The sequence below is a fragment of the Festucalex cinctus genome, chromosome 1 (assembly GCF_051991245.1).
Source record: "Festucalex cinctus isolate MCC-2025b chromosome 1, RoL_Fcin_1.0, whole genome shotgun sequence".
NCBI classification, from domain to species: Eukaryota; Metazoa; Chordata; class Actinopteri; order Syngnathiformes; family Syngnathidae; genus Festucalex; species Festucalex cinctus.
The window spans coordinates 22,183,618-22,196,899 of NC_135411.1; the positions used below are offsets into that span (position 1 = coordinate 22,183,618).

At 42.3% G+C, this 13,282-nt stretch overlaps 1 protein-coding gene across 2 annotated transcripts in view; it reads left to right on the forward strand.

Annotated features, from left to right (window-relative positions):
- The first annotated feature begins 11,494 nt into the window (after window positions 1-11,494).
- Window positions 11,495-13,282, forward strand: part of LOC144020194 (tropomyosin alpha-4 chain-like) — a 17,854-nt gene continuing 16,066 nt past the window's right edge. The window contains exon 1 of one of the 2 annotated variants that reach the window (XM_077523435.1): window positions 11,495-11,786. In XM_077523435.1, coding sequence (XP_077379561.1) covers window positions 11,673-11,786 — 114 coding nt within the window. In that variant the 5' untranslated portion in view covers window positions 11,495-11,672. The remainder of the gene's footprint in view (window positions 11,787-13,282) is intronic. The other variant, XM_077523416.1, reaches the window with a different exon arrangement.

Sequence of the window (13,282 nt, forward strand, 5' to 3'; positions counted from 1 at the left end):
GGGATATCGCAGCATATCTTCACGCAGTCAGTTCAAATTATGCTTTGTTGTGTAGTTATATCCAGTCACTCTGATTTTATTTTGTTGTTTGTGTGGGGTGGAACATGATTTTAATGCATGCAAGCAGTGTCCACACTTTAATCCAACAGACTTTTTTTTTTTTTTTTTTTTTTGTAGAGTGTGACTCGATTTCTCTGCAAGCTCAAGGTGGAGCCAGTACAGGAAGAATGTGGACAAACAAAAGAAATATGTGGACAAATGATGGTAACACCCGTGTTTGAGTTTTAACAGGTCAGTCCTGCACCACCGCAGCAGCAAAGATTGCATTGATGAGTTGAGAGCTGCATCAAGTTACACAAAATAGTGTCCAAATTAGAACTAAAACCCTAAAACCTCAAAGTGGTTGAAAACAAAACAAAACACGTGCCTCGAGTATTCAGGTCTATAAAAATACTAACGCATAGATACAATTATCATCTTTTGACAATGAATTGATTTGAAATGAAATAAAGACAATGTGATTTAACTGAAGACTTTCAGCTTTTAATTTTAAGTGTTCAAATAAGATGAATGGTTGAGGAATTACAAGAGTTTGTATATGCCTCCCAATTTTTAGGGGACCAAAAGTAAAGGGAAAATGAACAATCATATCAAACAAAATCTGGAATGCAAACATATTACCTGATGCTGGATTTAATCTCTTGTGGTGTTCTGCCAGGCCTCAACTGCAACTGTCTTCAGTTCCTGCTTGTCCTTGGGGGTATTTGACCATTACATAACGTTTTACTTTTTTGCCTCCAAAAACTCTTAAGTATTCTTCAGGTCATTGTCGATCCGCACTGTGAAGCACTGTCCAATGAGTTCCGAACCATTTGACTGAAAATTAGCAGGCAATATTGCCTGAATAGCTGTTGATGTTGTCAATAGTAACATCATCAATATAAGGAAGCCAATTGCACGCCATGGCACCAACCTCGCTTCACTGAAAAGTTGGTACAGCAATACTTTTGCAGTAACATTAAAAATTGTTACTTTGCACCCCAGTGGCACTTTGCAAGACTTGTGTTTTTAACCTCGCTCAACTCAGCAATTTCTCTCCATATGATAACCACTTGTTGGTGGATTCATCGTGTAGCCGGCTAATGGAGCGCGTTAAGCTGAGGTTGTGTCGAAGCTCACTAATTTGCGCAACTTCTACTTGTCAATTAGCAGAGCAGACACGTCGCCAAATACAGTACAAACACCCACCACCACCATTGATGACTTTGCCAAACATGCTACTTATCAAGTGCTAACACTAACAGCTAATGCTAATTTGTGAATGGTAAAAACGTTTTTATTATTATCACCAGAGGAGGCAGCACTTCTTCACTCAACTGCCAAATTACTCTTGATCTTTAGTAGATGATGCTTAAGCTAACATTGGTAGCGCTAATTAGGAGACAGCACTACACCACAACAACCTAACCACAAGGTCATGGGTGGGGAAAATTCTTTGTTGGGTGGGGTTACTCATGGAGCATTTTTTTTTTTTGTACTGGATCTCAATAGTTTGTGCAAGTGCTCATGATGTTGTGGCCTGTTTGGGGGGCAAAATAAAAGTTTCTTCACCTCCTCCTTTAGTAAAGTAGTCGAGAGTATAGTACTGAATATGCTTTCTGAAATAGCTTGCAATCTGATCTGTTGCTTTGGAGGTCGAGCACCTTTTGGCGTGAGGAGCCTTTCAGCGCGGGCCCTCCAGTGGGACGAGGGGCCTCTTCAAAGTGATGGATGACACTGCCAAAATGGAGTAGAGACATTGTCAGGACACAACTGGGTGGTTGGGGGGCCCAAACCAAATGTAACTCTATATACTTAACTGTATCAGGGGTTCCCTAACCGAAGGGCGGAGGGCCAAAATGAGTCAAGGCCCAATTTGAATTGGGTTGCAATTTTTTTGGCAACACACATATCTTTTTTTTTTTTTTTTTTTTTTATGGGCTGTCCTGTCCCATACAAATGAGACACTCTACATTTTTTCTTAACTTCAAAAACTTGACTAGTTTCTGTAATTTCACACTTTGTATGCATGCCAAGTTCCCACATCGAACGCTGAAAACAAATACAGTGCGGCTTAGCCTCTGGAAAGCGGATGGCATGGTTAAAATTATGCTAATCCAATGGCATTCAAAGAGTCTTCCTAACAAATGCCATTGGTCTTTTTTATGGCATGATATTTCACACTGTTCAAACGGATACGCTTGTCTGTACTGGTCATGTCCTAAAAAGAAGACAAACTGCTGGCGTTGCACATTCCTAAATAGAACACATTTAACCTTTATAGGTTATTTAAATATATACTGTACTTTTTAATTAAAAAAACGTTCTCAACATTATTTTATCTATTTAGCCATATTTAATGTATTGGATAAATTAATTTCAGCAGTTTATGCCTACATAGTTCATTTTCTAAAATGAAAACCAACTGTTAATATTTCACTTTCCTAAAAAGAAAATATGTTGTATGTATTATTTTTTGTTTATTTGAGAGTTTTGCATTTATTGGAGAATTTCCTTTGAACAGTTCGTCTGCATCGTATTGTAGAAGGCAAACTATTGATGTTAAACTTTCCTAAAAAGAAAATATATTACGCATGATAAATTATTAAATGTGTATGTTGTATTTTACTGTATAGAATATTTTATTTAAGATCCTTTCATTTATTGGGAAAACTTAATTTAAGTAGTTTATATCAGCACTGTTCATTTCCTAAAATAAAACAAACTGATGTTGCACCTTTTTGCATAATGTTATTAGACTTTACAAGGATCTGATCTGCTGAATCGGGAATGGACAATATTTGGAATTTTATGTAAAACTGGTCATCATCCGTATTGTTTTAATTTGACCAATCGATCAATGATGTCATTGATCTGTTCAATGAAATAAGACATTACATGTATTTAATGTTTATCAGGATTTTTTGATTCCCCCCCCTCCCCCCATGCATTTAATTTACGTAGGTTTTCGCTATTTGTTTGCCGAACCACTCCATATTATTATCCTTATCTTTTTTTTTTTTTTTTTTACTTGATCGCTGATCAGTGATCGGCTGAAAAATCCTGTATAAAGCCCATATATATAAATAATAATAATAATTATTGTACAGCTGTTAATCCATGCTAATATGTAGCATGTAGACAATTTGTTGATATCTGAGAAATAAGCAGTTCAGAAAATGAGTGGATTCTAATCTTGTTGTGCATATACAGTATAGTTGTGCTTGAAAGTTTACATACTCTTGGTGTATGTAAACTTATAAGCACAACTGTAAATGTGGCTAACAGCTAAATACTTAATGGCACCAAAATGCTACGAATCGTCACCAAAATTCACATGCAGATCTCTTCTCATGTCAAGTTCAACCTCTAAAATATCAAAACAATTGCCACACTATTTTGGATTTTGTGGGCATTAAGCCTTTGTCTCACCATACAGTGCGCTCATAAGTTTATATATTCCAAGCACAACTGTAATAATGTTTATCTGAGAATATTTCATTTATTGGGCAATTTACTTTGACCAGTTTGTGTCTGCATTGTTCATTTAGACACAAACAAACTACTGACTTTCCAAAACAAAAACAGAGGAAATCTGTTTTCAGGGTTGGGGAATTTAGGTCCAGAAAGTAAAAACCCTGCCACAGATTAGCTTTAGCCACAGGTGCTTCTACTCAACTGGCAAGTAACGAAGCTCATCTACACCTGTTGAGTAAAACAACCTGTGACGTAAAGCCAAACGGTTTCGGGGTTTTTACTTTCTGGATCTGGGATTGGACCAGCCCTGGCTGTTTTGTATTAAGTCTGACTATAATACTTACATCCATGTGTGTTTTGTTTAAAGTCTCTTCGCTCTGCCTTGCTCACGTCTGGAGTCGGTGGTTGTCACTGTATAATTTGAAGGCATGTCTGTACAGATGAGCATAGAGGCGATGACGTTTTTGTTGACTCATTTCACAGGTGTTACTGTGCTGTTGCTTTTTTTTTTTTTTTTTTTTTTTTTAAACAAAACATTAAACACATTTGTAGACATTTGTGTGTTCCACTGCATACTCGCTCCCCGCTAGTTTATACTTAGCAGGACTCGCCAATGATACACTCCCAAGGCGATCCTGTGGCTTTTGGGGGAGTTTTTGACCATAAAAGGAGAAGAGGAGTTCAGTCGGGCTTTCCTGTGGGAGGGTTCTCATTTCGAGCACTCTGCTGATTCCCCTCTCCTTCCCCTCTCTCCTCTCTTGTCTCTACCAAAGGCCTCACATCGCATTGCACAGATAACATAGTTATTGTGAAGATGCGTTTTACAACTATCTTTCTTTCTTTGAAGATTTTGTCAAAGTTGTGTGAGCGTGTTTGTGTGCTGGCAGCATCCTGAGCGACCAAATAAGGCACTGAGCTCATGATGTGAGTTCATGTTTGAGAAAGTGAGCTTGTGCCACTGATATTTATGACTTCATGCTTAGTTTGGAGGAGGTCCTCAAGCAATGCTGTCGTCTCTAATGCCAAAGTCAACGCAAATGTTCATGCACACAGTTGCAAAGAAAGTCAAACGTGCATAAAATTTAGAAAGTCCTTTTTTCCCCCACATGCAATGCCGCAGTGAATGAACAGCAGCAATAATAGTTTCTTGCTGCTGTTCATTCACTGCACATAGAGCATGCTCTAGTATTTTATTTATATACTGTATTATGATTAGTGCTGTCAGGCGATGAAAAATGTAAATTTAAAATTTATTACAGGATTTTTAATTAATGAATCTAATTAATCGATTTTAATCTCATATCTGCTAAAGGTCCCCAAATAAAGAATTTGAATTCGAGAACATGACAAAATTGTAGTGCACGACTAATCAATTGAATACACCAAGAAGAGAAGATTTGAAATCCGCATTTTTCTTTTTGAAGTGTGCTTCGAATCATAAATGAAATTTAAGCACATCAATAAACCAAATACACCAAGCATTATTTTAAAAGGTAATCTAAACTTCAATTTTGTTCAAAAAAGGTTTTGAACAAAGACCTTAATCTTTTTATAAATAAACTTGTCGTTTAAGCATTAGCACTGCCAGAATTTCAAAACAACTAGCTCTCCCAGAGCCATCATTTTGAGCCTAATATGGTTATTACTCGCTGTTTTGAGTAGCTAATAAAGCCCCTCCCTTACTTTTCTGAGGCAGACGGGTAGTGGACCTTCATTGATTTTATTGATTTAGTTTATCAGGCTTGTACAGCCAAAAACATAATGACTCCATCACATCTAGCAGCTTTTACTATACTTTGAACTGTGTCGCAACTTCCAGTGGAGTAGGTACGGCTCCTTTTAGCCGGGGGTGGGCTGGTCTTGTTCGGACTTGCTGTCTGGAACTTCCGAGTGATCCAGCGACCACTCATCGTGATTCGTCAGACTCCCTGTTATGTTCAGGAATTGGACCTCAACTGGCTCCTCTCAACGTGGAGGAGCAGCGGCTCTACTGTGAGTCCCTCCAGGATGACCAAGCTTCTCACCCTATCTCTAAGGGAGAGCTCAGAAACCCTGCGGAGGAAACTCATTTCGGCCGCTTGTATCTTGTTCTTCGGTCACGACCTACAGATCGTGACCATAGGTAAATCGAGAGCTTCGCCTTTCGACTCAGCTCCTTCTTCACCACAACGCTCCGATACTGAGTCCATATCACCACAGACGTGCACCGATCCGCCTGTCGATCTCCCACTCTATCCTGCCCTCACTCGTGAACAAGACCCCAAAGATACTTGAACTCCTCCATTTGGGGCAGGATCTCATCCCCAGCCCGGTGAGGGCACTTGCACCCTTTTCCAACTGAGGACCATGGTCTCGGATTTGGAGGTGCTGATCTTCATCGTAACCGCTTCCCACTCAGCTGCGAACCGCTCCAGTGAGCATTGGAGATCACAGCTTCATGAGGCCAACAGCACCACATCATCTGCAAAAGCAGGCAACAAACCAGACACCCTCAACGCCTCGGCTGTGCCTAGAAATTCCGTCCATAAAAGTTGATGAATAAAATCGGTGATAAGGGGCAGCCCTGGAGGAGTCCAACCCTCACTAGAAACGAATCCGACTCTGACCGAACTCTGACACTGGTTACACAGGGACCGAACAGCCAGTATCAAGCGATTCAGTACCCCGTACGCCCGAATCACCCCCCACAGGACATGGTCAATCGCCTTCTCCAAATCTACAAAACACATGTAGACTGGTTGGGCCCCATGCATCGTCGTGGACCCTGCCGAGGGCTAGTCCACTGTTTCGTGGCCGGGACGAAAACCACACTGCTCCTCCTGAATCCAAGATTCGACTTCCCGACGGACCCTCCTCGCCAGCACCCCTGAATAGACCTTATCAGGGAGGCTGAGGAGTGTAATTCGTCTATATATGTTGAAACACACTTGGCAAAAAGGGGGACCATCACCCCAATCAGCCAATTCAGAGGCACTGTCCCCGATGTCCATGCGATGTTGTAGAGGTGTGTCAACCACGACAGCCCCACAACATCCAGAGTCTTTAAGAACTCTGGGTGGATCTCATCCACCCCCGGGGCCCTGCCACCAAGGAGCTTTCCAACCACCTCAGTGACTTCCAACCCCAAGATAGGAGAGACCACCTCAGAGTCCCCACACTCTAGTTCCTCAAAGGGAGATGCGTCGGTGGAATTGAGGAGGTCTTCGACGTATTATCCCCACCGACTCACAATGACCCAAGTCGAGGTCAGCAGCACCCCATCTCCACTGTACACAGTGTTGATGGTGCATTGCTTTCCTCTCCTGAGACGCCTGATGGAGGACCAGAATTTCCTCGAAGCCATCCGGAAGTCATTTTCCACGGCCTCACCAAACTCCTCCCAGTCCAAGTTTTTGCCTTAGCGACCGCCGAAGCCGCATTCCTCTTGTCCAGCCAGTACCTGTCAGCTGCCTCCAGAGTCCCACAGGCCAAAAAGGCCCGATAGGATTCCTTCTTCAGCTTGACAGCATCCCTTACCGCCAGGGTCCACCGGCGGGTTCGCAGATTGCCACCACGATAGGCACCGAGCACCTTACAGCCACAGCTCCCATCAGTCGTCTCAACAATGGAGGGGCAGAACATGGCCCACTCGGACTCAATGTCCTCCGCCTCCCCTGGGATAATGGAGAAGTTCTCCCGGAGGTGGGCATTGAAACTCTTTCTGACAGGGGATTCCGCGAATTTCCGCCCGACATTCCCAACAAACCCTCACAGTAAGTTTGGGTCTTCAATTTCTGACAGGCATCTCCCCCCTCCATCGGAGCAAACACACCACCAGGTGGTGATCAGTTGATAGCTCTGCCCCTCTCTTCACCCGGATTTCTCCTCAATGCGATTTTTAAGGCCGACTGTCCAAACTGTTTTTGCATGTGTCCGAATCCAATCTGGCCCTGTTCAGACTGAGCCACATTATTGACCCATCTGACAGGTTGCTGTAGCAACAACGTGGAACGGAGGTGGCACCCACCGAGTGTAGTGTTTGATGTCATTGTGACGCTGTTTACCGCTACATACTGTCCGTTCCTTGCAAGCATGTTAAGCGGTTTTCTTTTTCTTTGTTTGTTTGTTTGTTTGTGTGTTTGTTTGTTTGTTTGTTTGTTTGTTTGTTTGTTTGTTTGTTTGTTTGTTTCTTTCTTTCTTTCTTTCTTTCTTTCTTTCTTTCTTTCTTTCTTTCTTTCTTTCTTTCTTTCAACAACCATATGTCTATGGCTACGGCCGGGCAGTAATTTACTATTTTCGGTTAGCATATGAAGATCTGATGGGGTAGCGAGTCCGGTTTCAGCGCAAGTACTCTAATCTGTCACTGTATTTCCGGTTGAGCATGAGAGTCGTTGACGGGGCAGTGGCGCCGTCAAGGTGTTATGACTGCCGAGTATGCGAGGAACCAGCCAGGCAGCGAAACGATTTTATATTGACAGCGCGGGCGCATTAGGTTTTTGCACACGTAGAGTGACGTCACGGACAGTCAAAGCCGTTTTGAGTGTTTCGAGCTGATCAGACTTACCCCGGGTTTACACCGGTTGCGGTTGCGGTGCGGCTGCGGTGCGGTGCGTCTTGACTGCGTGCTCCGGACGGGTCAATTTTTTGGCCAATCCACACCGGCTCCGCACAGCTGCGGTCCGGCAGCTCCGTCGCCGACCACTTCCCGCCGTGTCTCGCGTGACCGCGCGGTCATGTGGCATTAAAAACAACGACAAACACACAGAAAGTCTGTGCTCAACAGAGAAGCAGAAAGAGAGGTGGACTTTTTTTATTTTGTGGCTTTCTACCTCCAATATAAACCTCTCCTCGTCCATGTTCGCTGGTGTCTAAACCGTGAATGAGCACCTCGCACGTTAACTCCAGGCCCGTCTACGCCCACATCACGTTTTGCTAGCATGCTTGCGAAATAGGAGCTGGCGAGTGTTTTATCTTGAAAGGTAACCGGAAATTTATTTCGAAACTGCGTCGGTCTTCCTGTCCCGCTCGATGTGTTTTGTGCTACCTTGCCATTTGCCGGAGGCCTACCGCTGCGGCGTCCGGCAAAAATAGAAAATAGGTCTATCCTTGCGGAAGGGCTGCGGCACGCCGCAGCTGAGACGCAGTCGACACGCAACGCACCCGCAAGCGGTGTAAACTGCACCATTCGAATGAATGGAATCTAATTGCTTGCGTCGCCGGAACGCACCGCAACCGCACCGCAACCGCAACCGGTGTAAACCCGGGGTGAGACGCATCCTGTCAAAATCTGATGAAACTACCTCCCGCATGTGGTTTCAATCTGTCCTGCAAAAATCGGATTTCATGTGCTTTATGACTGTTCAGACTGCAAAAGAGCCATCCACTTTCAATCTGGATGGGCTAAAAATCTGATTTGGGCTGGCAGTCTGAACAAGGCCTTGGAGGTCGAGGCAAGCTTGATGCTACTTATGCCACACCAGCTAGCTAGCAACTCATTTCAGATGGCTACCAGTCCAACTGAACACATTGCGGACTCACGCTAAAGTCAGTAATCATCACCTCCATGGAGGCTATTCAGCTACATTTCTGACAAGTATCGTTCTCACAAAGGGATGATGAGGAAAGCATTAGTTAGCTGATAACATGCTAATTACTAAGCTAACCTAAAACTGACATGTTAACTGTTTAACACAGGGTTAAGAGTTTGGGTGATTGAGTACATGTTTCATAGAAATTTGGTTGGAACCGCATTTTTTTTCCCCCACAATAGAGTCCTGAGTTTTAAATTTGACTTTTGAGGTGTGCACTAAATGTCCTCAAAATTACACGACATAGATGTTAACTTTTTTTTTTTTTTTTTTTTTTTTAATTAAATAAGCTTAGCTAAAAGGTCATACAACCTCCAACATAAGTAAAACTATGGTAAGTTTAAATTGAAATTCACATTTGTGTTTGAAATTACCCCACTGAAAATGCTTCTAGATAAAAATAATTATTTCAGGTACTTGGGAATAAACTGCAAAAAAAAAAAAAAAAAAAAAATGCTCCTCAAAATTAGAAAGCTGCCCCTCAAATGAAATCATTGATTCATAAAACTGCTCCGTAAAATAAATAAATAAATAAATAAATAAATAACTAAATAATATTTGGAGCCTTACAATCCATGCAATAGTAAAAGCGTATTTAATAGTCTATCCATCTGGAAACAGTCCCAAAAAGAGAGAACAAGCAAGGTTTCCTGCTGACTGAACTGAGGCCTGGAGAGATGTTTGAAATCCAATGTTTTGTGTGACGTGGGAGGAGAAATTGTTCAAATTGATTCTGAAAGGTGACGACGTGCTGAATGCAAGTTGATATTGAGATATATTGCTTATACGGTCACTGGCCACCTTTCTTGTGAGCTTTATTTTTAGCATGACGGCAGCTGACACATACAAGATGAAAGCCAACACACATGAACACTAATGTTACACACAGACACACAAACAAACACGCACACACTAACTTGCTGCTTGCAATAAATATTGGTCACTGTTTTTGTTCTCCCTATTGTGCAGCAATATACGAGAAGCGGGACAATTCACAACATCTCACAAGAAAACATCCTGCAAAGTACTTTACACTAAATAACACTTCTCTCAAATAGATGCTGCTCGCTTCCCATCATGAAAGACACAAAAGGGTACTCGTTAATTTCTAGAGTTAATAGTGGAGCCCATCAAGTAGTCACCAAGTGCGTCATCCACACACAAATGCCTCCCTCAAATAAATGCCTTTCTCTTCTATCATGAAAAACAATAGCTGTAATTATGAAAGAATCAATTGTTTAACCCATCAAGTTGTTCCACAATAAACAACTACCACAAAAAACACCTCCCTTTTACCATCTGGAAAACAGCTAGTAACTGTAATTACATAAGCATCATCTGCTGAGCCCTTGAAAGGTTGCCAGGTATGAGGCAAAATGAATCCCTCCCTCAACTAGACACCTCCTTTTACCCATCAGGAAACATACAGGTCATTACTTATTAGTCAACTGCTGAAATTATTCAGTAATCACTGTGTGTACCATCCACCTATAACCAATAAACACCTACCTTAAATATGTGCTTTACTTTTCCCATGAGGAGAAAACAAAACCTTCAGTTCATAGACGCTATTGTTCACAAACAGCCCACTAAAGAGTTAGTGGTTGAGGCCATCAAGTGTATGCTGGTTGAGTCACGCATTTACGATCAATGAATGCCTCCTTCAAATGACTGAAAACATCTCATTACTGTATATAAAATAAATCATGCAGTCAAAAGTCTTTTAACTCATTCACTGCCATTGACGGAAAAAGACGTCAAATGATGCATTTTTTTTGCCCGTCTGGCTATGAATGTGTTAATAAATAACTTAAAAAAAACAAAAAACAAAACAAAGTGGCCCTTGCAGCTTTCTATTTTTCTGTCTGTGGCCCTCAGAGGAAAAAGTTTGGACACCCCTGCTGTACATTATATCAACAATTTATAATTGCTTCATTAATTTTTACCACGTTTAACTCATTCACTGCCATTGACGGAAAAAGACGTCAAATGATGCATTTTTTTGCTGGTCTGGCAATGAATGTGTTAAAGTTAAAGGAAACTGATCTAAAAAAGAGAAGTGTATGTTTGATGTGAAATGAGGGAGCTTATTTTCACTGGCACTGATTGTTTTTTTCCACCCGGAACGAAAACTATGTCTTTTCTAACCAACTCTGGTATTAACATCAATCTCAGCATTCCCAAGCCAGAACACATGCGCCAAACGAGGGGGAGGAGGTGACGAGAGCAGTGGTCCAAATAAGGACATGTGCTGCCAAAACATCTTCTATCACGTTGCTTCTCCAGAAGCATTTGAGAAGTTTATGTTAGGGAGGGGAGGGGGGGTTGCAGAATATGTTGTAGAGTAGGGAGGAGGCGGAGGAGGAGGGAAGAGGGGTGGACATGTCGGGCTTGTCACTGAGGGACTGTGGTTGTCTCCACTTTAAATCACACGCAGCTCCAGCAGACCTTCACTTTCTGCATCCTCCTCTTCCTCCTCCAACGAGCTCTTCTCTCCTCCTATCTTTGTATTTCTAGCTCCTCAGCATCGTCCGCAGTCCATTTTTTCCCCATTTGTCTAACGCGCGAAAGCCCAACAGACACATCGCCATGGAGGCCATCAAGAAGAAGATGCAGATGCTGAAGTTGGACAAGGAGAACGCCCTGGACCGGGCGGAGCAGGCCGAGACGGACCAGAAGGCAGCGGAGGAGAAATGCAAGCTGGTGGGTTTAACTTCATAAATAATGATCGTTGTTCGGAGCATATTCATTTTAATGTCTAATTGAAAACATTAGAAATATTGTTAGAAACATCTGAGTGATCGATACCTCCCTTAAATAATGCGTCCCTTTACCCATCAGGAACAAAAATAGGTAGTGACTGTAATTATGGAAGTTAAAATAAACTACAGTATTGTTTACACGTTGACATCCATGATTCACAAATGAAAAATAAATGCCTCCCTCAAGTAGATCTATCACATTTTGATGAATAAAAAAAAAAGGTAGCACTGACACGGACAATAAAACATTTTGTCTTCACCCACTTAAATAAAAACCTCCCTTAAATAGATGCTCCACTCTTGAAATTTGTGGCCAGAACAGCAGCACCCAGTGAGGCACGTAAAAAGCCTCTCGGATTAATTACATTGCGAAGACTTATCACATTTTGTTAACGATTAGAGTGGCGATTAAAGCTCTTAGTAATGATACGTGGTCGGTGCGCAATGTTGTATGCGCCTCCCTTCAACGAAAGGTCACTCGATAGGAGCAAAGTCGACCGTGGAGATGAAAGTTTATCCCAGAGGTGGCTAAAAAAAGACAATTACTGCTCTGTGGGAGATGGTGTCAACACTGTGATGTGCCAGGAATGACAGAGCGGCACAAACAAAACCAGGAGCCTCTATTAAATCAAGTGGAAGCCCCCTAACCTCCTTAAGTGAGCACTCAGTTGCCCACCGAGCTCATCTTCCACATAGGGAAGAGTCAGCATGAAATCCTAGACGATGAAGTGTTTGTTTGCGCTTTCTTAGCTATTCTTGGCCAACCTCAAATGTGCGGCGGATAACAAAATACGCCATCAACGTCCACCAGCTGCAGTTTAGCCACGTTCCTCATGGAGGGTCAACCCCAGTGGAGCCACAGCCCACCAAAGTCCTGTCATCAACCCACTGGATGTTCTGCCATGTTGGCTGTGTCAATCCTCAACCGCTATATAAACCAGAATAGTACATTGAGTGGGGTGCAGTGCAGACCTCCAGCTCTGGAGGTGCAGCTCCATCTGGTGGGTCACTGCCCTACTCGGCCGTATCAGTGCAATCAGACTATAAATTCCTGCATTCGCAACTTTGAAAGTAGAATTTTTTATTACTGTACCAAACGCAATGGCCATCCCTCTAAAATAAATAAATGCCTCCCTCAAATAGACCTTTTGTAGTATTGGCAATAACTCTACTTACTTCAGTTCTGTGTGCTATTATTCACACACAGAACAAGGATTTTATAGCTGACCTCTAACCTCACTCTGGTCTAGTCAAGAACAAAGGTTTGTAACTGTAATTCCTTCAGCTGATAAACACTATGGATTAGGGGTGTGCCAAAAAAAATCGCTTAATAAAAGAATCGAGATTCTCATTTATTAATCGAATCGAATCGATATTAATATCCAAAAATCCAAGGGGAAAAGGCAGTTGTAGTCCACATGCTGTTTTTGTGGAAAA